The sequence below is a fragment of the Camelina sativa genome, chromosome 9 (genome assembly GCF_000633955.1).
Source record: "Camelina sativa cultivar DH55 chromosome 9, Cs, whole genome shotgun sequence".
Classification (NCBI taxonomy): Eukaryota; Viridiplantae; Streptophyta; class Magnoliopsida; order Brassicales; family Brassicaceae; genus Camelina; species Camelina sativa.
The window spans coordinates 21298508-21323404 of NC_025693.1; the positions used below are offsets into that span (position 1 = coordinate 21298508).

Genomic DNA, 24897 nt, shown 5'->3' on the forward strand with positions numbered 1-24897 from the left:
AATTGACTTTATTTTCCCATTAAATGCATTTGATCCTCATGAGCATCCAACCATCAAGGAATATTTCAAAGTATATGCTACATTTCAAAGTATATGACACATATTGTTTATTGCATTAACAAGAGAAGGACTAAAGGTCCATTGGCTCAGCCTTTTGATACTTATGATTAACATTTTGTGTTGAGCGGTCAAGCTATAGACCTTAAACAAGCGCTTATGGGAGGCAACCCATGGGGTTTGTGCTGGCTTACCCTTTTATTTTTATTTGTCTTAGGATTTTGGTTTTGTTTTTAGGATTTATTACGGTGAAATCACGTCCGGTGTTAAGTGTTTTCAGGAACAGGTTCCAAACGCAGAAGATGCAAAATGTTTTGTTCCAGGAGCTTAGGATCGATCAGTCCTCCTTACAGATCGATCGATCCCATTGGTTTTCTGCGGGTATCTCCAAGTTCAATAATGTTGCAGATCGGTCGATCCCACCCTGAGACCGATCGGTCCCCACCCTTGCCAACACCACTCCAACACCACTCCAAAACCAGATGCGAGATCACCGGTTTTTTTTTCTTTTCCATTCTTTTTCTTTTTCATTTTTCTTATTTTTTTTGTCGGATTCATTCTTTTCTTGGTTTTTCTTTCACACCGGGACGGTGTGAAGTAAGTCCGGGGGAGGGATGTCTCCAAGTTACTGATGTCGTTTTCTTTGGTTGTTTTCTTTTGATTTTTCGAGTCTTTGAGTTATTTTCTTATTTTTATCGAGTCTATAAAAAAAAAACAAAAAAAAATTTGGGCAACTATGATCATTTCTAGGAGTCTTTTGCTTTGAACTAACACTCTTGTGATTACTTTTGTACCTCTGATTTGAAATGAAGCTTGGAATGAACATGAGCATTATCAACACGCCCCAAAAGACACTCGCCAAGGAGAACACTAAGTTGAACCAGAAGTTGTCTCTAGCTTTGACAAGACTTAACCGGACTTAATTTCTTACCTTGGGCTTGGTATACATCGGACAAGTCTCCTCCCTTCAAGCCTTACAAGACGTGCATCTCCTCACAAAGTATGCTTCCCCTCTCTCTTCCCTTCAGTACTCAGTAAAATAAAAGAGAAAAGAAAAAATATAAGAAGAAGAGGATATAGGTAATAAAAGAAGTGAACCGAGGGTTGTGCGTAAACCCGTGCATCTTTCGGAACTCATGGAAACCTGTCCACAAGAAAAGAGCAAAGGATTGATAAAAAAAATACAATGATACCCTAGAAAATTAGGGAGAAATCAATCCTTTGGAAGTGAGAAAAGAGAAAGGAAAGGGAGCATAAGAGGAGGTCTTGGGCGATAAGAGGTTGAAGGAGTCAATAGTTCAATGATAGATACTCCCATGGTAAGACCGCACCTTTTTACTAATCTGATGTAGAGAGACAACGATGGGGAGACTAAAGGTTCTCTAAGGCCGTGGAGTTCAAAGTAGGGAGTGTTGATCCTGATCATGGGCAGAGTACAGAAAGTAGTTCTCAATTTGATGTGATGAAGAATGCAACAAAGAATTTTCCAAGCATTTGTGAGTTTCCACTTTCAAACCTTTTCTCTGTTCCTGAGTTTTTGTCTGTTCTTGCTTGAGGACAAGCAAAGATTCAAGTCCGGGGGAATTGATGTGTCTGCATTTTATAGGGTTTTAACTATAGTTTTTAGGTTTGTTTTGAGTCTTTTCCTAGGTCCAAGTGTGCTTTTAGAGTCCTTTTAGTCCTTTGTGAGTCTTTACAGGTTCTAGGTGACTTTGGAAGGAATCTGAGCGTTTTGGGGATGAAAACATGCATCTGGAGCTAATTGGTTGAAGACTGATTCGGGCTAGTAAGCGGATGGAGTGAAAGCAGAAAAACTTTCCGGATCGACTGATCCTCGCGAGATCGACCATTCCCGTCCCCGACGCAACTTTTCCTTATTTGTTTTAAACCAACTTTTAGGGTTTTATTTTGATATTTAAGTTAGAGGCACGGCCTCCAGAGACATAAGTTTTATTTTCTGAGACTATTTTGTATTGAGAGCAAAGGGAGAAGATCTCTAATCCTTCTTGACACTTTGGAGAAGATTTCTAAACCCTATTTTCTATTCTTTTGCAATTCAATTATGTTTTCTTCATTATTGATTTGCTGTTTCTGCTCCTCCATGTCTGAGTAGTTTCACTGTTGGGTTTTGGGTTTCAGAAGGATTTTTATGATTAATTGATGCTAGATTTGTTAGATTAGGGATTGATCTTATTGTTCTTCATCTATAGTTGTTCTTAATGCTTAAGCTAGATTGATCACCTAGATTAAGATCTTAGGTTTAATTCATCGGGGCACCAAAAGTGTTGTTGAGTTGCTTGAAAAGAACATAGGTGAGCAAGGTGATCCTTAGCCAACGACAGTTGAAGTTGAGGCACCTTGTGAACATAATCAAACTTGAACTTATTGCTTGCTAGGATTGTTTAGATTCAAACGACGGTTTAGAGTTTTATCAATTCCTTGCATAGATAGCTAATGCTGCGACAGTAGGTTAGTTTTACATTCGAGATTTGAGTTCAAGAACGGTGTTTAATGCTATCCCAATTTATCATCTAATTTCGTGGTCATGTCCCCTAACTGATTCCCTGCGCCCAATATTTCCTTTTTGATTTAGAAACAACTTATTTACTTTTCCGTTTTTAGATAGTTACTTAATTCACAAACTTTTCCATTGTTTTAGCTATATTTGATCTTGATAATTTCTTAGTGCAATTGTTTGGTCCCTGTGGATTCGATCCTGAAGTGTTACAACGATACCACTAGATCGTGGTGGAGTACACATTAGGTTTTAATTGACCTGTTGATCAAGAGAGACGAGGCTATGTCAAAAAAGATGATCTCTACTGTCATGTAGCATACACAGCTGATAGAACTGAAGTTGATCAGGCAAAATGGTATTTTGACAGCGGATGTTCCAGACATATGACAGGAGTTCTTGACAATTTGTCTCACATGGAGGACGTTTCTGCTGAAAGAGTCACGTTTGGAGATGGAAGAAAGGGAACAATTCGAGGGAAGGGTACAACTAGTGATGCCAGTCAACCTCAATTGAATGATGTGTTCTTGGTAGATGGATTGAAGGCCAACCTGATCAGTGTCAGTCAACTGTGTGATGAGGGCTTAGATGTTACTTTCACAAAGAAAGACTGTAAAGCTGTTGACCAACAAGGGTCTGTCAGACTCAGAGGAAAACGATATGGGAATAATTGCTACATGTGGAAATCAGAAAGGGCATGTTTCAATGCAACTGTTGAGTTAGACGCAGAGCTGTGGCACTAGAAACTTAGTCAGGTGAATGTTCGCACAATGGTGAAGTTGGCAAACCAAGAGGTGGTACATGGACTGCAAAAGCTGAAAGGTGATCCACACTTTGTATGTGGGCCATGCAATAAGGGAAAACAGACCAAAGCATCTCATGGGTCTCTAACAGATATTCGCACAAGTCATGCGTTACAGCTGGTTCACATGGATCTGATGGGGCCTATACAAATTAGATGTGAGAAGTGTTCAATCGAGACCATTAGAAGCGATCATGGTGGTAAGATTCAAAACGACAAGTTTGAGCAATTCTGTGAACATCAAGGGATTACTCATCAGTATTCTGCACCAAAAACATCTGAACAGAATGGTGCCGTTGAATGTAAGGACAGAATGCTGCAAAAAATGGCACGCGCAATGCTACATGGAAATCAAGTGCCTCATTGGTTCTAGGATGAAGCTGTGAACACAGCCTGTTACATCATCAATCGTGTGCATGTTCGTCCAGGAACTAGCAAGACTTCCTATGAGCTGTGGAAAGGGAAGTCTCCAACTGTGCACTACTTTCATGTGTTTGGATGGCAGTGTTATATTTTAAATGATAAAGATCAGTTGAATAAGTTTGACTCTAAAAGTGATGAAGGTGCCTTTCTGAGTTATTCTGGGCACAACACTGCTTTCCGTGCCTACAACAAACGCCTAAGATCCGTACAGAAGACTGTCAATGAAGTGTTTGACGACACCTCATATCTACGAGTGGCACAGGTGCCTATTGTCTCCGGCACAGACCTGGTAACTGATGTTGCGAAGTCTATGATAGAAGCTGCTAGTCATGTAGTCTCTGTCAGGCCTATATCACCTTCTGGTCCGGATTATGTGCCTTCTCAGGGCCATCGGAGTCACTCCTCTACTGATGTTATAGGTGCGATTCAGGGGGGTAGAGTTACCAGAGGGAAGCAGATTCATTTTGCTCAGTTGGCTGGGAAGAAACAAAAGCCTGAAGTTCCGGAGTCTGTCTCTCAGGTCTCTGATGTAGTGCAATTTGCATGTTTTGTCTCTTCCATTGAGCCCAAGAATCCCAAGGAGGCGCTTCGTGATGAGTTCTGGGTTGCTGCTATGCAAGATGAGTTTGAACAATTCGCACGAAGTGATGTTTGGGAGCTTACTCAGTGCCCTGCTGACGTCAACGTCGTAAACACAAAGTGGATATTCAAGAATAAGAATGAAGCTAGTGGCTGTTTTAACAAAGCAAGGTCGGTAGCTCAAGGTTACTCTCAAATTGAGGGAATTGATTTTGATGAAACCTTTGCTCCCGTGGCAAGGTTGGAGTCCATCAGGTTTATGATCGGTATGGCATGTGCTCTTAAGTTCACTTTGCATCAGATGGATGTCAAAAGTGCCTTTCTAAATGGAACACTGCAAGAGGAGGTTTATGTTGAGCAACCAAAAAGTTTTGGAAACTCACAGCACCCTGAGCATGTTTTTCGACTGAAGAAAGCCCTGTATGGACTAAAGTAGGCATCATGTGCATGGTATGAGAGATTGACTACATTTCTTTTGGATCAAGGCTATGTTCGTGGAAGTGTAGACAAGACACTGTTTGTTCTCAACATCGACAATGCTCTGATGTTTGTTCAGATCTATGTGGACAACATCATTTTTGGTTCTACCTGTCAATCTCTGGTGCAAAGGTTTGTGAAAAACATGTCACAGGAGTTTGAGATGAGTATGGTGGGAGAGCTGAAATACTTCCTGGGTTTGCAAGTAGAACAATCAGCTGATGGGATCTTTGTGTCTCAAAGCACCTATGCCAAAGAATTGGTACAGCGGTTTGGTTTAGGGAAGAGTAAAGAAGCTAAGGTACCTATGGGAGTCAATGACAAGCTTTCAAAAGATGAGGAAGGAGAGGATGTGGATGAACGACTATATAGAGGTATGATTGGAAGCTTGCTCTACCTGACAGCGAGTAGGCCTGACATTTGTCTGTCAGTGGGGATATGCGCAAGGTACCAGGCCAAGCCCAAGGTGTCTCACTTACTGGCAGTCAAGAAGATCATCAAATACGTCAAAGGGACCAAGGATACCAACACCAGTCTGAGTGGATACTGCGATGCTGATTGGGCAGTTTCTGTGGATGATCGTCAAAGTACAAGTGGAGGATGCTTCTTTATGGGCAACAATCTAATATCATGGCACAGTAAGAAGCAAAACAATGTCTCACTATCAACCGCTGAGGCTGAATACATTGCCTTGGGCAGCGGTTGTACACAGCTCCTATGGATGCGTCAAATGTCCTCTGACTATGGTATGGATTCTGATACTCTGTTAATTCATTGTGATAATTTGAGTGCAATAAATATCTCTAAGAATCCTGTCCAGCATTCTAGAACAAAACACATAGATATTAGACACCACTTTGTTCGTGAACTTGTTGAGGCGAAACTGATTGAGATAGATTATGTGAGCACTGATTTTCAGTTGGCTGATTTGTTTACTAAGCCTTTGGACTTCAACAGATTCATAAATCTGAGGAAGTCTATTGGTGTCTGTGAACTCTAACAGTTTTCTCTGAGTTGTATTGGTCTAAGGCAGGAACTGGAGCTAGGACAGATCATGAAAATCCTGGAATATATAGAAGATCATCCTTCTGAAAAATGTGGGAAATAGCTGCCTGTCATGCCGGTCTGTCCATCCTCTTAAACGTTGTCATAATTTAAGGAGGTCAAAGAGCTGTGAAGAGACATGCACAGTCATTCTAAGGTTTAATAACCTAGGGAATGATGAGTTCAGAATCAGTGACTGTCCCAATCAAATAATGTCACTGAAGCTCAAGATGCTGAAGCAGTCATCATGAGGCTGTTTAGAGAAAAAAAAAAAAAAAGGTGTGTGCTCTTCAAAGAGATGAACTCCAGCTGCCTTAACATGTTGCGATGGACTGAAGGCTAAAGGCATGCCAGTGTGAAAGACTACCCACATGCAACATTACTCTGATCTTCGACAATTCAAGAGGTTGTGATAGCTCCTAGTGAAGGTTCTGAACAAGTGGCTGATACGAGAAAGGTCTGGTTAGTGTTCTGATTTTTGAACTGTTTTAATATTTTTAAAAAAAAAATAATGCTCATGTGTGTTTAATTCTCGATCTGGGTCCCTCAGAATAAATGATTAGTGGTTGTATGTATCTGTGTGTTTGAGTCATGAATCTGCTAATTTGGGTCGTAAAAGAGGAAGAATGAGATTTATTAATGCACCGGTATTCATTATGATTGAATGAATTAACGATTGAATCCAGTCAAAAGAGGAAATAGATGCGGTGTACACTGATGTTTAATTGAGTGGTTTCAGGAAATCTTTAATGTTTTGGGCCGAGTGGTGTGCAGCCCATTGAAACTCACGGGTGTGTATAAAAAGGAGCGGCTAGGGTTTTGGCGTTTTCCTCATCACCTCTGCGATTTCAATCCTGTGTCGATTAAACTTCTGCTCAATCTTCTTCTTCTCTCTTGTCGATCAATTCTCTGAACATCATGAAATCCATCTTTAGTGGTTTCCACTATGACTCTAGCTCGGATGAGGAGCTCCACACTCCACCGTCTTCGTTGCCTCCGCCAACTCCACACATTTTGATCGATCCCGCGACAGCCATGGTGGTATACCAGCCTCGTGAGGAGTCCGTCACTGCATCTCCGATTCGGGTGGATCCGTTTCCCTCGCCTTCTCACGGGAATCACGAGACCTGCGACTCTTCGTCTTCTCCGCCGAGAGAGGTGAATTCTAGGTTTCTGGTGGTCGATCTCACTGGTGATGCTCCTGTTCCCACTGTGTCGAATCAGGGAATCTCGTCTTGTTTGCGTAAGAGACAATCAGCTGCTGATACAGACGGTCGTGACTCCAAGAGCGTCCGTCTCTTCATAAGGACAAGGGTGTGTCCTCTTCACGCGGTGCATCGTCAAAGGAATTTGACACAAAACGGTTCATGTCTGCTGAGGCTGCTCGATGGTATAGTTTCTTCACCTCTCGAACCATTGCTGCTGAGGTTTTCTATACTCAGGGAGTAGGTGTCTCTGCTAGGGAGCTGCTTGATCAAGCTGGTCTGTTGAAAACAGTCACCCAAATCGTCTCTTATGATTCTGAGGTTGTTTATGAGTCTGGGCAAATCTTCCAACAGTTAAGGTTGAAGGAAACTCAGTTGATGTGCTTGTCAGAGATTGGATGTATGAGTTTTCCCCAAGCCGCATTAATGCCTTGTTCGGTCTTCAAGCTATTGATGTGCGTGAACAAAAGCTACAGATAGCTGCAATCCTGGAGGAGTATCTTGCGCTCTTTCTATCTGGTGGTCAAGTGAAGACCTGCAAGCTGGTGTCGACGGCAATCAAGGACCCAGTGATCAAGGATTTGCATAAGATTTGCTGCAGCAACTGGTCTCCCACGGTGAATACAGGGTACATTTCAGCGAACAGAGCCATGGTAATCTACATGATCATGCATCGCATTCCGTTTGATTTTAGGAGAATGATCTATGAGCAGATCATACAATTGGGCCTGCAAGCTCAGTCAGGGTTTTGTCTACCTTTTCCCAGCCTTATTCATCAGCTCCTGGAAGCTCAGCGCCCTGTTCCGAGTCTTCAGCAACAAGACGCGAAAATGACAAAGGGAAAGAAGACTGTGTCACGGCCCGCAGAGAAGACTATTCGTAGTGGTTCATCCGCAGAGCGTAAAGCCATCCGGTTGGCTATTCAAATTCTGCAAGACGCCTTGGGCGCTGGTAAGTTGTCACATCTCTGGCTATTCCTTCGTGTGTATGTTGACATTTTTGACTAATCTGTGTCCACCAAGCAGGGGGAGATGAGTCTGATTCAGATGCTTGAGGGGGAGTTTGAGCTGTGGGGGAGCTGTTGTTTTTCTGTTTATTGTTTATTGGTTCTGATGTTATACTCCTGCTCATTTTTCTTTGCTTTGAACTTGGTTTGTTTGGGTTTTGAGACTGGTTCTGGTTTATCTGAGCTTTATGCCTGGTTGAAATGCTTACTTGCTGGTCATTTAATCTTCTGATGCTTTTGTAAGCTGTGATGCACTGTGAGTGCAGTTGTGTCTGGTTGTTGGTTGTTGCTGGTTGTTTCTGTTGTTGACAGGTTAAATGCGATGGTTGCTTGTGTGGCAAGATTCAGTCAAAAAGGGGGAGATTGAAAGTGCATCAGAGCTCTGAAGACGACAGGAGCCTGTGAAGTGTCTCAGAGTGCTGATTTGCTGACGTGGCTGATGGACTGACGTGGAGAAATATTATGGATGCCGTGACAAGATGCGTGGGAAGGAAGAAAGTAGAGGATCAAGATATACACGTAAATATTGAGAGTATATTTGATCGAGAGAGATAAGGTAGGATATTTTTTAGGATAAAGAATATTTTCTTTTAGTTAGGGATTCACAAAGATCTAGGTTAGAGATCATTTGTGTAGGGTATAAAGAGACGAGGGCTAGCCACAAAAAGAGTCAGCACTCGTGGGGATAAAGTGGTGAGAATTGTAAACCTTCAAGAAACAAAAAGCCTTGAAGGAGAGTGTGTGTTTTTAACTCTTTTAGATCTACACGGGGTGTTGTGTTAGATAGATAAGAGAGTAAGCTTAGGTTCAAGTCTTGTAAGAAACGGAAGATTTTATAAGATTAAATAAAGCGTTCGCTTGGCGCGTTCCAAGGGTTTTATAGTGTGTGTTGTGTTCTCTATACCTTTACAGCTTGGTCTCTTGCCCTAGAAGGAAAATTAAGAAGGTCCATAATCTTTAACTCCTCTCCAATTTCAAGTTAAAAGTGTTGATTTGTAACATTTAATAAATTGCCTATTTCACAAAATAGAGAACAGAGAAGCCCTATTTATCCCACTGAATGGTGTTTGATTAGTCTACAATGCCCAGAAAATTAGTGCAAAGCTGGATTCCACTTTGTGGTCATACTGTTTCTTCCCTCCAATTTTGAGTGGCTCAGGGCTACATACCTGTGGATATAAAACATAAAATTATGAACTGATATGTTACAAAAAGAAGATTTAGGTCTGGAAATAATCAATTCATTACTTCAGGAGCCATTCATCTGTAAGTACTGCACTAACTTTTGTAACTCGCTGAATTTCAGAAGCTTTTGTTTTGGTGCTGCGAATACATGTTGAGAGAGGGAATTCACCGGAAACCGCTTCTATCCTTTGATTGATAAACAGCCATCGGATATAAAGAGTTCAAAATGGCTTGAAAAGCTTGAAAAAAATAATGAAAAACTAGGAGGAGAACTTGAAAAGAAAAACAACAAGAGCAGGATCTCGAAACAAAAGGAGGTGATAGTGAAATTATCTCGACGCCGGCGAGCAGAAGCTCCACCGGCGCCGAGAGGGTTAAAAGCAAGAGTCTCCTCCACTGGTTAAAACCAAATGGGTTACTCTATATATATTATTTTAATATAATATGAATATTTATTTAAAGATTAAATCAGGAAAAAAAATTAACTACTAATTATGTGACATGTGTCTGAGAAACGGTACTACAATTACTTCTTGAAGAATCGTTTCTCTTCTCTCTCCTTCATTTTCTCACCTTCTTTCCTCTTTTATTATTATTTATTTATGTTTAATGACTGAGTAACTGTCTGAGTATGACCGGTGTAGATGGTCTTATATTGCTTCCCACTTAAACTTTTAACGTCGATTTAACTTATGACGTTAAATAACTGACGCCTTCTACCTTGATTTTTGTAGTGTCTTTTGCATATGTGTCAACTTTATTTCCCTTTTTATTTAGCTGTTACTATATAGAGAAATCTAACAAATGTGCCATGTACAGTGAATAAAGTTATCAAATCTGCCATATACGCTAAAGCCTTTTGAAATCTGCCATCTCGATGGCATTGGGTGTGGAGTCAAATTACCCAATTAACCTTCGACTAAAATATTGAAAAAATTAAAAACTAACTCCTTTGTAAAACTCAAACGTCGTCTCCGGTAATCGCCTTTCCTCACTCCGTATACTCGTCTCTACTAAGTCAAATCTTCTGTCATAGCCGCCGGTCCTCGTCACTGAATATCTCCTTCGTCACTTATTTCCGCCGGAAATCACTTCGCCTTCGCGGCTATGAGTTTCTCTACTCTCTTGGCTGTCGTCGGAGGGTACTTTTTTCATTATTTCCCGCCGTTATATATTTATAGATATAACGGATCTCTTTCAATTATAATTCACTTATAATCTTTCAATTATGTCACAGTCGTCCAACAGATGCCTCTGATTCCGTCGACAACACAGCCGAAGGAGCCGAAGGGTAAGCATATTCAAAAAAAATTTCTCAATTCTAGTGGACCACAGCGGGCTAGGTTTTCATCATATTGTGGACCAGATCTGTCAATATCGTATATGTTGTCCATTATAAGGAATGTGGACGAGAATAATGAATTTTAATTTTGTCCACCATAACATGTCTACCGTATACTTTGCTCCCTACATTGTTGTAGTCTATCGTCCTTTACATATTGTCTATTACATTTTCATATATTTCTACCAGTCAATGTTGTCTATTACATTTTCATATATTACCTTACAGATTGTCTATTACATTGTTGTCCTCTTTTTCACCAACTTTATTGTCCTTTGGTCACTGTTGTCTACCGCTATTGTACTAGATATTGTCTATTAAGTTGTCTATCACCAACTTTATTGTCTATTACGTTTTCGTATTAGATATTGTCTATTAAGAAGGACAATGTTGTCCACCATCATTATTATCCTTCGTAGAACTTTTACATACTTCGTTTTAAGTACCTGTCTCTCTTTTAACAGGAATCTGAACCCCACACCGACAGTCTTGCGGACTAATAACGAAACGTTGCCTCCTCGCCTATTCGCAGCTGATCGCTATCCTCAGAAAGGACGTATTAACTCTTACTCGAAACCAGAGTATCTCCTTGACATTGTTGAAGTCTTGGATGGGACGAAAGAGTTTGATTGGCTTAAGTCGTCTTCCTTTGGTTGTTTGTTCCGCCTACCAGTAAGGAAGAGTTTGCTGTCAGGAAAACTGGTCCATCAAATACTTTGTTGATCGATTCTTACTAAGAAGAGAAATGAGCTCTGGTTTGTATTTGGCGGTCATCCCATACGATTTTCACTCAAAGAGTTTGCTATTGTCACTGGTTTGAACTACGACCAATTGCCAAGTCAAAATGAAATTGCCAAATTGCAGAATCCGGGGGAAGGTGATGAACCTTACTGTAAGTCTCTTTTAGGACCTAACAACTCATATACTATACAAGAGATTGTTAATATGTTGAAGCTAGACAAGAGGTTTCCAAAGTCGAAGAAAATGGATGGCGCAAGGAGGTTGCAATTGGCGCTAATTGTAATTGTTGAGGGTATATTACTTTGCGACTCATCTACTGTGAGAGCTTCGAAAAAACTGTCGAGATGGTGAAAGATGTAGAAGCATTTGCGCGAAGTGTTGTCCCTGCAACAGGTGTCCGACATGCTACACTTGGTGGCGATGCCAAAGGTTTAAACAATTGTTCCTAATACCTTAAACAATGCTTCTTGTGCCTTCTATTTATGTGTTGTCCGTTTTAATGTTGTCCTTCTTTTTAATGTTGTCCGTTCTTAATGTTGTCTGTTCTTTATAATGTTGTCTACTTTTGTCTACAAGAACTTAATTGACATTGTGACAACATTAATCGTTTAAACAATTAAATTGTGTACGTTTATTATAAGATGGGGTCCATCAACCTACTTGTATGCACTATGCACTGTACTAAATCAAACCCTTTGCGTGTTGTCAGAACTGGTTAATAGAGATCTCTCTTTTATTTATTTATATTTTTTGTTAATACCGATAACACCTACAAAAAATTAATATCTCCTACATTATTACCCTAATTTTTTCCTCCCTGAGAACTAAGAGAATCAACTGCAAACAAGTTCTCCTGAGAATGAGTCGTTATAGCTATAGCTAACCCTCTTCCTCATCTGCCTCATCCGCCTCGTCAATCAATTCCCGAGACCGACGTAGCGGAAAATTTGGGATCCCTAAGAAGTGTAACTTTGGTGGTGCCTTGTTTCTGGAACCAGAGATCAATAATGGCCACAGCCGCTTATTCTACACGTATGAAAATTACACGGTAAGCCCCAACCACTATTTTATACAAAGTAGATCTACTAATCTCTGCTAAAATACTGTTTTCCATCTTGGTTAGGACGGTGGCCTTCATCTCGTCAAGTCCTGGGAAAAAGCTGTCTTAGACGAGATTCACGACCTCCACATGAAGATTCTTCAACAGGAGGACCATATATCGTACCTCACTCTAGGACCTGGTGGCGAAACCATCGAACCGTCAAGGATGTTGGCTGAAGTCAAATTCCTGGGTCAAGAAATGAGGGAACTGAGGCATCAAATCCGTCCCACAGTTGATGGCTACACGGAGCTACTGGATGAAGTGAGGGGGAACATCAAAAACCAAGGGTCAAACTATTCTGGATTAGCTGTAACACGAAACAGTACGTTTCATGTTCTCCTAGGGGTTGCGATTGGGTTTCTCCTCTTTGTCTTGGTTGCCACCCTTTATTATGCATTCAAGAAGTCCATAGTTTTATTTGTAGCGTTTGTCCACGGGACAGGTCTTCTTAAACTAAGTTGGTCGTTCATCTCCCTTGTTAAACTATTTCGACGTCTTTGTTCATCTCCCATTCGTCGATCAGATGTATGTCCATTATGAATGTTGTCTATCTATATATGTATGTCCTATCATATGTATGTCCATTATTGTGAATGTTGTCTACGTACTTAGTAAAAGTTGTCCATCGTAGTATTGCTGTTTATTAAGTTGTCTATCAATTGATAGGTAGACAACGTTATTATGAATGTTGTCTACCTACTTATTAAAAGTTGTCCATCGTAGTATTGCTGTTTGTCCGACTTTTTAAGTTGTCTATCGTGTGATTTGTAGACAACTTAACGTATCAACTTGTCCATCACACGACTAGTTGACTAATTTAATTGATATTAAGTTGTCTATCAATTAAAGGGTTGACAAGTAAAACATACCATTAAGTTGTTGACAAATTCAATTGATATTAAGTTGTCTATCATTTAAAATGTAGACAACTAAAACATACCATTAAGTTGTCCATCACACGATTGGTAGACATCTATTAATAAAATTCAGTTGTCTATCAACTTAATTTGTCCATCACACGATTGGTAGACATCTATAGATAAAAGTAAGGTGTCCTCAAAACTTAATATGCTAACAACCGTTAACAACCCCCCCGAAATACATTTGAGTGGCACACATTTTCGTCAGCAAACTTTAAAATGGCAGCCACCCCTTTCATATAAGAGTGGAGCATGTCTTCCTGTTGTGGCCAACTTTATTGCATCTGCCACATTTACGGATTTTCTTCTGCTTTCCTCCTTTTTGCTTGCCCTGTTAAACAATGATTATAACATGTTAGCTAAGTAAACAAAAAGTCCAAAGTCTGAAGTATAGAGAGAATTTACACTACTTACGTGATGCCCTTCCCCCTGAGATGGTATCCTTTTTTTTACGTGGTCTTCCACCACCTCTTTTTGTGTTTGGTGGATTCACATCAACCTCCGTACATGTTTCTGGGACAACCGTGTCTTTCTCATTAGGGACTGGCATAATTATACCCTTGTACTTGTTGATCCACGGACCTACAAAATAATTTTCATCAACCAAAGTGTACTTATCAACTCCCCCAACTTGTGAGGCTGCCAAAGCGTGACAACAAGGAATCTTGAGCACGTCAAACCGCCTGCAGGTACATGTTTTATTCTCCAGATCTACTGTAAAAACACAACCGATTCCGTCGTTAACTTGATATATCCAATCACTGGCGGATGATACAGCACAATCCACCGACGCTTCTAAGTGGTCTATCAACATTTCTTCCATTTCTGGTGTACATCTTGTCTTCGTTTTACGTGCTTTTGTCCTCCTACACCAAAACCACCTCATCAACATAGCTTTTATGAATTCTACCATCAAAACAATAGGGTAATCCACCGCCCTAACCATTGCTGCATTTAGGGACTCAGAGATGTTGCTACTCATTACATTGTACCGATTTCCAGAGAAGTGAGAAAGAGTCCAATGAGACAAACCAATTTCTCTAAGATAGACGGCACAAGCTGGCTTCCGGTCCTCAATTTCTTTCCACCAGTACTCGAAATCACCTACTGTGTATGCCCTTGCAGCTTTTGAAACCATGCTAGCAAGTCCACCGCATTTAAATTTATGCTTCACATTCCTAAAAAGGTGGACTGCACATGCGACATGGTGGGCTAGTGGATAAACCTTGCCAAGTGCAGAGTAAATGGATGGATGTCTGTCTGATACAAATACCAAATCTTCTTCGTCAGGAACAAACTGTTGTAAATGTTTAATAAACCATAACCAACCACTATCATTCTCCACTTCGACCACTCCAAAAGCGAGGGGGAAGATCTGCATATTCCAATCTTGGCCACTTGCAGCAACCAAACATCATTTGTATTTACCTTTCATAGCTGATCCGTCAATGACAATAACTTTTCTCAGATACTTAAACCCGCTGATGGACGCACCAAACGCAAAAAATAAATATTTAAACTTAGTGTTCCCTTTTTTATCAACGCATGTCTGAATATCGTAGATAGTCCCTGGATTCGTGGACGCAACCAAATGAAAATATGTTGCCAAAAAACGATAACCTTCTTCTTCATTCCCACGGGCAGCATTCATGGCCAATTCCTATGTGTTCCATGCTTTCATATAGGAAATTGTAACGTTTTGCTCCGCCAGCACCATCTCAGGTATATCACACGCTCGTGGACCTCTCTTCCCATTTGCAAATTTTGCTTGTATTAATTCGGACAAAATCCTTGCTGTCGCTTTATCCCCATATTTAGACCTGGACGAAACATCACAGCTATGTTTCAAGCATACAGTCTTGATTTCCACATTGAGCGAATTCGGGTGGTTGGTTGCATATACTCGCCAACCACAGTTCTTGTCCACGCATGTTGCAATGACCTGGCCTTTGTCCGACTTCCAAATTATAAATTTAAATAGCCTTTTCATGGCATATACACACAGTGCTTGTCGAAGGGCTCCCTTGCTTTCAAAAATTCGTCATATATAAATTGAATCTTCTTCTCTTTTAAGGTCCATGTTTCTCTCCTGGCGTGGCACACCTTTTACATTATCATGAAATGGTGGAGCATCTTCCAACAGCAAGGGGTCATGAACGTCAAGTATTGCAGATCTAGCTCTCTCAAACTCCTCATCCCCAATGCTGTCCTGGCTACCTGTTCTTGGGTTTTCTTCCAAAACATTATTATTGCCTAAACCCTCCCTAAACACATCTAATTCATCACCCATCCTCAACCCAATGTCTCCTATTGCCGTCTCTCCTTCAACAGGCACAACACCCTCCACTGTACCCGTTCCTGCGTAAGGATCCCAGTCAAGTGGATAATCGTTGTTAATTCTCTCACTCCACTCATCGAAATTGTAATCTGGCTCATCATCAGAAACATAAACAGATCCTTCTACATCCCTCATATCTTCATCATTAGTAAATGTATTCGTTGACCTAATTTCATCTTCTACCAGGCTGTCTTCCGTCGACAAGTTGGTCTGTGACGCATGAATTTCACTTGTCCTGTCAACGCTTAAATCTATCACAGCGTTACTCAAGCTGGACCCCAAGAACATACCATCATATTACTCATCGGCTTGTTTGGACGACCTTCGATTTGTCCACCATCATTCTCCAATAATGTCGTGGTGGACGACAACCTTGTAGACATATAGTCATCCATAAAAGTTGACGCTCTTTCTTGATCTTCATCGTGCGACTTTAGCCCTTCTTGTCCAATCGCTACACCGTCGACTCTATCACCTTTTTCCTGTGCTTCTAATCCTTCCAGATACGCTATCAGGACATCATCCGAAAGACCTTCTTCTTCCACTCCGCACACATCAGCCTCCACAACTTCCTTAACTGTAACATACAGCCTCATCCCAACAAATTGACTATTTCTCCTTTTCAATAGCGCCAACTCGACATTGTTGCTTACTATAACAGGGGGCATTTTCCCATTACTTAATGGCCCTGTTTCCCCTGAAGAATCACAAATAGTCAAAAAAACGCTATACTCCTTGTTTAAACGAAAAACGTTTTTATGCATGTTTCAAACTCCCGGAAACATGTTTCAATTCCATATGGCACACATCTTCCCATTTCACCATGGGCAGGGAAAAATTTCCATTCTCCGGTTTCACAACATTCCCATTTGCCACGAAGGGCACATATGGTTTCTTCATGTTTTAAACCCTAAGTCCTGCCAAAAACCATGAAACAAAATTCGAAATTACACCTTTATATAAGTCCCACGATATTTATTGAGAGAACCTGTACATCTCCCCAACCACCATCATTTATGGCGGACGACTATACCTTATATGGCTGCCTCGGAGGACAACACGTAAAGCTTCTCCGTCAAATTTTTGTCCACCACCACCATACAAATCCTCACGACGGTCGTCTCTTAAAAAATCACCTCCTCCAACTCTTGGTTTCCAGGTTGAATTTTTTTGGTCCAATTTCTCACAATCTTAAAATAACAGGATCCTCTGCAAATTATTCAACAAACACCCTATTATCCAACCCATAGGCATTAACTAGACGTCTTGTCAATCGCTAATGAGGCCGCTCAACTACACTTTTAATCCCGCCAATTTGGAGGGTCTATTAGTAATTCATACCATTCACTAACTTATCTCCACATGGTTTATTGTCTACAATGTATCTTGTCCACGGAATTATGTTTGGTAGACAACTTCAAATAGGATTACTAAAAGTCCACCACTTTTACACTTCGTCTATAATTATATTCGTCACTTACTTTTCTCGATATTGTATCTTGTCTACATTGTATGTAGTCCACGGATTTATGTCCACCAATTTAACACTTCGTCTATAATTATATTTGTCCATAATAGCTTTATTGATTCTCGGGAAATTTTACACCTCGTTGATAATTATATTTGTCCACAATTTTACACATATTCTTTACAACTTCCAGACTGCCGCGTTAACTCGCTCAGCTTCTAACCACGCGCCCTCTTCAACTCGCTCATATTTTCTCCACGCGCCCGTCCCCTCTCATCGTGCCGCCGTCGAAATAATGTAATAAGGAGGGTAATCTAGTAAAACTTATACTGCCATGTTTATTGAATATGGCAGATTTGAAAATGTTTTTTGAATATGGCACATTGCAAAACAATTACAGAAAATATGGCATATGTTGTGAAACACTTAGTGGACTCACTAGACCGGCCCACATATTATCCATGGAGTCTCGGTCCATCGGCTATACTCAGTCCGCACACCTTCGGTCCATTAGCCGAAGCCTTACTCGGCCATTACTTCCTTATGTCGGTTTAAGCCTAGACTTGTACTCTACTATATATATGCATGTAACCTTGAGAATAATCAATAAGAATACACAAGAGCTTTATCCCTAAACTCTATATTCATAACACGTTATCAGCACGATAGCCTCAAACCCTAAAAACCCTAAAGGCAGCCGCCGATTCTCTCTTCTTCCCTAAAACCCTAAACCGCCTCTTGTTCTGCATCTCCTTCGAGATCTTCTCTTGGTCTCAAAGTTTTNGATTGATTGATAATTGCACCAAACTTTGTCAAGCTTAAAATCGGAATTGATTGTTTAAAGTTGCTTGAATTGTTGTGTTGCATAAGAACCTAGAACTATATGNGGGGGTGAGTTCGCGCGCAAGGAGTTGTTCGCGGGAAGCAGTTCGAGTTTGCGGGAAGCAGTTCGTGGTTCGTGGAAGCTGTTCGAGGTTCGAGGTTCGTGAGATATCTGAGGTCTTTAGCTCCCAGATCATATCCGGTCAGAATCCTTGTGGTGTTAAGGTAAACAATATCGAACCCTCTTAAAACCCTATGACCGAATTGAACCTTAAAACTATCGGACCCTAAAACATCCAAGTACACAATCTAACAAAGTTTAAATTCCATAAATCCTAAGACTTAAAATCGGATTGTTAGGTTGTTAGATTGATTGATAATTGCACCAAACTTTGTCAAGCTTAAAATCGGAATTGATTGTTTAAAGTTGCTTGAATTGTTGTGTTGCATAAGAACCTAGAACTATATGTTGTTAGGATCATAAGATAGAATTTGATCAAGCTGTTCTAGGATGATAAACTTGGATTGTTTCATGCATCATAAATTGAAATCGGGCCATGTATAGAATGTTAGAAAATCGGCTGCATGAATTAGTCTTGTTCTAGGATTGAATCCGATCAAGAGAAAATTTTGTTAGATATCCATAAACATGAAAAACATATATTTTCGGAATTAAAACATTAGGATAAGTTCCTAAATTAATTTAGCAATTATCCAAAGTATTAAGATATTAAATCCTAGACTAAATAGGAAACTTAAGAAAAAGGAAATCCTATCTAAAATTGTTACATGCTTAGACTATTTGCTTTTGTTGCATGCATGAATTTAAACCAAAAAACCAAATATGGCAAGGCATGGTTCGATCTTAAATATCGCATGGCCTAAGGCATGGTTCGATCTCAAATATCGCATGCTAATATTCGGATGTCTATTTCTGTTATATGCAGATGGCAAGCCTCAAGAGCTTAGACTATACAGTCTTGAATGCTTCTGGTGACAACTACTTGCTATGGGCAATGAACACCAAGATCAACCTGAAGTCAAAAGACTTGTTCGAGTGCGTCGAAGAGGGTGATAAGTCCTCGGACAAGCAAAAGAATAAGTGTATCTAGCACATGCATCACCACATTGCTGAGAGTCTCAAGAACCAGTACCTATACATTGAAGATCCTCTCGACCTTTGGACAACGCTTAAACACAGATACGGGCACCAAAAGACGGTGCTCCTTCCAAAGGCCGAGTATGATTGGAAACACCTAAGGATCCAGGATTTCAAAACCCTGGACAAAAATAATTCTGAGCTTTTTAGGATTGTCTCAGTCCTTAGGCTGTGTGGTACTGTGGTAACAGAAAAGGAGCTAATCGATAAGACTTTGTCTACCTTTAGTCCTAACAACATGGTTCTTTAGCAACAATACCGGCAAACAAAGTATGTCGAGTATGGGGCACTCAATGAGGTGTTACTGCTAGCTGAGCAGAACAATGAACTGTTGCTGATGAATAGTGCTATGAGACCTCCTGGTACAGCCCCATTACCAGAAGCACACAAAGTTGATTTGGGAAAGAAAAGTGCTGCAGAGCCTAAGGAGCCTAAAGAGCCTAAAGAGACCAACTACGTCCACAGAGAGAGACACTACGGCCGTGGCCATGGTGGCAGAGGACGTGGTGGTCGAGGAGGCCAAGCTAGCCGCGGGCGTGGTGGTAGAGGCCGTGGTATTTCCAAGCCACAAGCTAAGGCAAAATCGGTTTGTCACCGATGTGGTATGTCTAACCACTGGATGAGAAACTGCAGAACTCCCAAACATCTTATTGATGCATACCAAGAAAGTTTGAAGAAAAACCCAGAAGCCAACTTGGTGCATCTCGATGATGAAGGAGACTTCGATCATGAGAATGATGACTCCCTAGAGACTTCCGATCTCCTTAAAGAGGATGAATGATTTTCGGTTTTATTTTGGTTTAAAACTATGCTTTTATGCTTTGATTTATTTCTATGTATTGGATAATTGATTTGGTTTAAATTCAAGGATTTATTTTATAAATTATTTGCCTTATTGAATTAAAACACAAATGTTGTTTTATATAGACATGGCTGAGTATATGAGTGAACTAGTGGTGGACAGTGGATCCAGCCACACTATTTTAAGAGATAAAAGATATTTTATAAACCTCACCATGAAAAATGCCAATGTTAGTACAATTGCGGGTATAGCAAACCTTATAGAGGGCTACGGCCAGGCTCACATTTTGTTGCCTAATGGCACACATATTGAATTAAGTGATGCCTTATATTCACCCAGCTCCAAGAGAAACTTGTTGAGCTTTAAAGATATAAGATTAAATTGTTATCATGTGGAAACCAAGGGTGAAGGAACTAGAGAGTTCCTATATATTACAGAAAATGTAAAAGGACAAAAGAAGGTCCTAGAGACTATACCTGCACTAGCCACTGGTTTATACCATGCTAAGCTTAACATGATAGAGGCTAACTTGGCAAAGCATAGAATGTTTAATGAACAGTTCACTTTATGGCATGACCGGCTAGGCCACCCGGGTTCGAACATGATGCGTAAACTGATTAAGAGTTCGAATGGGCACAACCTAAGCGAAAGGAAAGTTATCCCTAAACATCTCACGTGTGTAGCATGCGCACAAGGGAAACTTGTTATAAGGCCTTCACCAGTAAAAGTCACAAGAGAGACTTTAAACTTTCTGGAAAGGATACAAGGTGATATATGTGGACCAATACACCCATTTAGTGGGACGTTTAGATATTTTATGGTGATGATAGATGCATCAACCAGATGGTCGCACGTTTGCTTGTTATCTACAAGAAACCTTGCATTTGCAAAGATGTTGGCTCAAATTATAAGGCTAAGAGCACACTTTCCAGACTTTCCACTTAAGACTATACGTCTAGATAATGCTGGTGAATTCACATCCCAAGCGTTTAATGATTATTGTATGTCCATGGGGGTGAGTGTGGAACATCATGTGGCACATGTCCATACACAAAACGGACTGGCTGAGTCCTTCATTAAACGAATACAAATGATAGCTCGACCATTGTTAATGAGATCGAAGCTCCCTGTGTCGGCTTGGGGACACGCAGTATTGCATGCAGCAGAGCTCATACGCATCAGGCCATCTAGTGAACATAAGTATTCACCATCCCAACTATTAACGGGTCATGAGCCAGACATATCCCATCTCAAGACATTCGGTTGTGCCGTTTATGTACCGATTGCTCCACCACAGAGAACTAAGATGGGACCTCAGAGGAGGATGGGAATATATGTTGGATATGAGTCTCCCACCATCATAAAGTATCTCGAGCCACTCACAGGAGATTTATTTAAGGCCAGATACACGGACTGTCAATTTATTGAGTCCGAATTCCCTGTATTGTGTGGTGAGACTAGCAAGCTGGTCAAGAAATTAACATGGAATCAAACATCCTTAAATTGGCAAGATCCTCGAACTCTAGCATGTGATGCAGAGGTTCAAAAGATTATACATTTACAGCAGCTAGCTAATCAATTGCCAGATTCCTTTGCTGACCCAAAGAGAGTGACAAAATCGTACATACCAGCTTGCAATGCACCAGTACGAATTGATGTTCAATATTAGAGTGCATTGAAACAGAGTCTAAAACCCGTTTGAAACGAGGTAGACCATTAGGTTCCAAAGATAAAAATCCTCGAAAGTCTAAGGGTGCAAAACAGACCGAGGTTCAGGGAATTACCGAGAGTACAGACATGGCCGCAGCAAATGATAAGGAGCCGGATGGGGTTCAGGACGCTGAACCTCTAGGTCCTGAGAATATTGATAATAATGAGATTTCAATAAATTATAGCATGTCTAGAATTACTTGGAATCGTAAGGATGTCGACATCGATGATATATTCGCATACAAGGTAGCACTTGAGCTAAATGAGGATCTAGAACCCACATCTATATTAGAGTGCACTCAAAGCAAAGATTGGCTTAGATGGAAAGAAGCTATTGATGTGGAGTTAAACTCTTTGAAGAAGAGAAGTGTGTTTGGTCCGATCTTAAGGATAACACCTGAAATTAAACCAGTTGGACATAAGTGGGTCTTTGTAAGAAAGAGAAATGAGAAGAATGAAATCGTGAGATACAAAGCACGGCTTGTAGCACAAGGATTCTCTCAAAGACCAGGAATAGATTATGAGGAGACATACTCCCCTGTGATGGATGCAACGACTTTTAGATATCTAATAAGTCTGGCTGTAAGAGAAAAACTGGATTTGCGGTTAATGGATGTTGTAACTGCATACTTATATGGTCCACTGGATAATGAAATCTATATGAGATTACCAGAGGGAATAGAACTCAAAGATAAGAGTGGTTCTCGAGAACAGTACTGCATAAGGCTAGACAAATCGCTTTATGGACTGAAACAGAGTGGTCGAATGTGGTATAATAGACTTAGCGAATTTTTGGCAAAGAAAGGCTATAGGAATGACCCCATCAGTCCATGTATATTTATAAAGAAGTTTGCAAACAAAGGATTTGTGATAATAGCAGTCTATGTGGATGATTTAAACATCCTTGGAACCTCTGGGGAAATCGCCCAAACTGTAGAATACCTCAAGAAAGAATTTGAGATGAAAGACCTAGGCAAGACAAAATTTTGTTTGGGATTGCAGCTTGAGTACAGAAACAATGGTATCCTTGTGCATCAAAAGGAATATATAGAAAAGGTACTCAAGAGGTTTAATATGGAGCAAGCTCACCCATTGACTAGCCCCATGGTTGTGAGAAGCACAGATGTTGATAAAGATCCATTTGCTCCTAAGAAGGCCGATGAAGAAGTTCTCGGACCTGAAGTGCCTTACCTCAGTGCTATAGGAGCGTTAATGTTCTTGGCTAGCCACACTAGACCAGACATAAGTTTTGCCGTGAACCTCCTAGCAAGATATAGTTCTTGTCCGACCATAAGGCACTGGAATGGTATAAAACATGTTCTGTGATACCTACAGGGTACGACAGACTTTGGTCTATATTACACTAACTATAACAAAGATGGTTTAGTTGGTTTTGCTGATGCAGGTTATCTATCCGATCCACACAATGGGAAATCACAAACAGGCTATGTGTTTACACACGGTGGTACAGCAATCTCTTGGCGTTCTATGAAGCAAACTTTTGTAGCCACATCATCAAATCACACAGAGATACTAGCAATGCATGAAGCCAGCCGTGAATGTGTTTGGTTGCGGTCCATGACTCAGCATATTCGGACAGACAGTGGATTGGAAGACAGCAAAGAGGCAACCGTAATTTATGAAGATAACACAGCATGCATCGCACAGCTCAAGGAAGGTTACATCAAGGGAGATCGGACGAAGCACATATTACCGAAGTTCTTCCATACACATGAACTACAAAAGGCCGGAGAAGTTCTTATAGTGCAAGTTCAGTCAAGTGATAACTCAGCCGATCTCTTCACCAAATCGCTACCGACAACAACGTTCAAGAAGCTCGCGCACCAGATTGGGATGCGGAGACTTAGGAACTTAGAGTGATGTTTGAAACAGGGGGAGCAATGTGTGCTGTACTCTTTTTTGTTCACCAAGGTTTTGTCCCAATGGGTTTTCCTGGTAAGGTTTTAATGAGGCAGCATCCCCTAAGCACATTGCAGCGATCCCATCCAACATAGGCACGGTCGTTTCGTCCAAGGGGGAGTGTTGTGAAACACTTAGTGGACTCACTAGACCGGCCCACATATTATCCATGGAGTCTCGGTCCATCGGCTATACTCAGTCCGCACACCTTCGGCCCATTAGCCGAAGCCTTATTCGGCCATTCCTTCCTTATGTCGGTTTAAGTCTAGACTTGTACTCTACTATATATATGCATGTAACCTTGAGAATAATCAATAAGAATACACAAGAGCTTTATCCCTAAACTCTATATTCATAACAGCATAAATGGCAAAAATCCCTACTATATATATGTTGACTCTGTATGCAAACTAAACTTATTTAAAATTGAAAAATATATATTTAAGTCAATTTCTGTAGATAATAAGAGGGAGTGTTTTTTTGTTGCGTCAAATAATACTTAAGAGTTAACAGATCATGAAAAAAAAAAGACTCTGCAGTTCAGTTTCTATCCAACTTGTAACATGTAAAATGGTAAGAAAAAGACTTGACTCTCACAGCCAACCTGTAATGTCTTTTTAACTTTTCGGGCTATGCCTTCATTTTCTAAAACTACAGAATGACTGGTTCACAATTAGGCCTTTTTAAAAAAAAAACTTTCTACTGACTCTAAAGCACTAATTGTAGATCCAATCACACCATCAAACGACATACTTGATATTGGTTTCAAGGTTTAATAAATATACCTATTACTATATGCAATTTTAGTCTGTTTCATTAAAATAAAAAATAAAAAATTCCATCATCGAAAAATCATTTTCATGTTAAGTGATAAATGTGTTGTAATTTTATCTATCTTTCAAGAAAAAGAATACATACGGAGGCGCTTTGAATGGTACTTCGTCCTTTGAGTGAGTGAGGAAAGATGTTTTCAAATAAAATCTTAGCAAAGGATTGTTAAAAGGATTGTGTACTTCTTCCTTAGACAATTGAGTACCTTCAACAATCTTTTGTCATTTACTATGATTATCAATTCTAATGAAGAATGTTGAATTTTACCAGTATCAACTTGTGATTTATTCAGCTTATATATGATGACCACAAGAATATATTTTCGGTAAAGAAAGCAAATTGAAATGTCCATGAAAAGAAGAATGAGAATTGCATTGCTTTTTCTTAAAAGAAAAATCTTATTACAACAAGAAAAAACGAGGACAAAAAAAAAACAACGAAAGACATGA

General features: G+C 40.3%; 1 protein-coding gene across 1 annotated transcript; it reads right to left on the reverse strand.

Moving 5' to 3' along the window:
* Positions 13692 to 14779, reverse strand: LOC104715529. The gene is made up of 2 exons (XM_010432925.1): positions 13813 to 14779; positions 13692 to 13729 (listed from the first exon to the last, which is right to left on the reverse strand). The coding sequence occupies exons 1-2, from the start codon at positions 14777 to 14779 to the stop codon at positions 13692 to 13694; spliced, it is 1005 nt and encodes a 334-aa protein (XP_010431227.1).

Excerpts from the sequence above, each read along its gene's own strand:
- LOC104715529 (XM_010432925.1), bottom strand. The coding sequence starts at position 14,779 with ATGCAGATCTTCCCCCTCGCTTTTGGAGTGGTCGAAGTGGAGAATGAT. Across the intron at positions 13,730-13,812 it reads CTCAGGGGGAAGGGCATCAC|GGCAAGCAAAAAGGAGGAAA; the intron begins GTAAGTAGTGTA and ends ATTGTTTAACAG.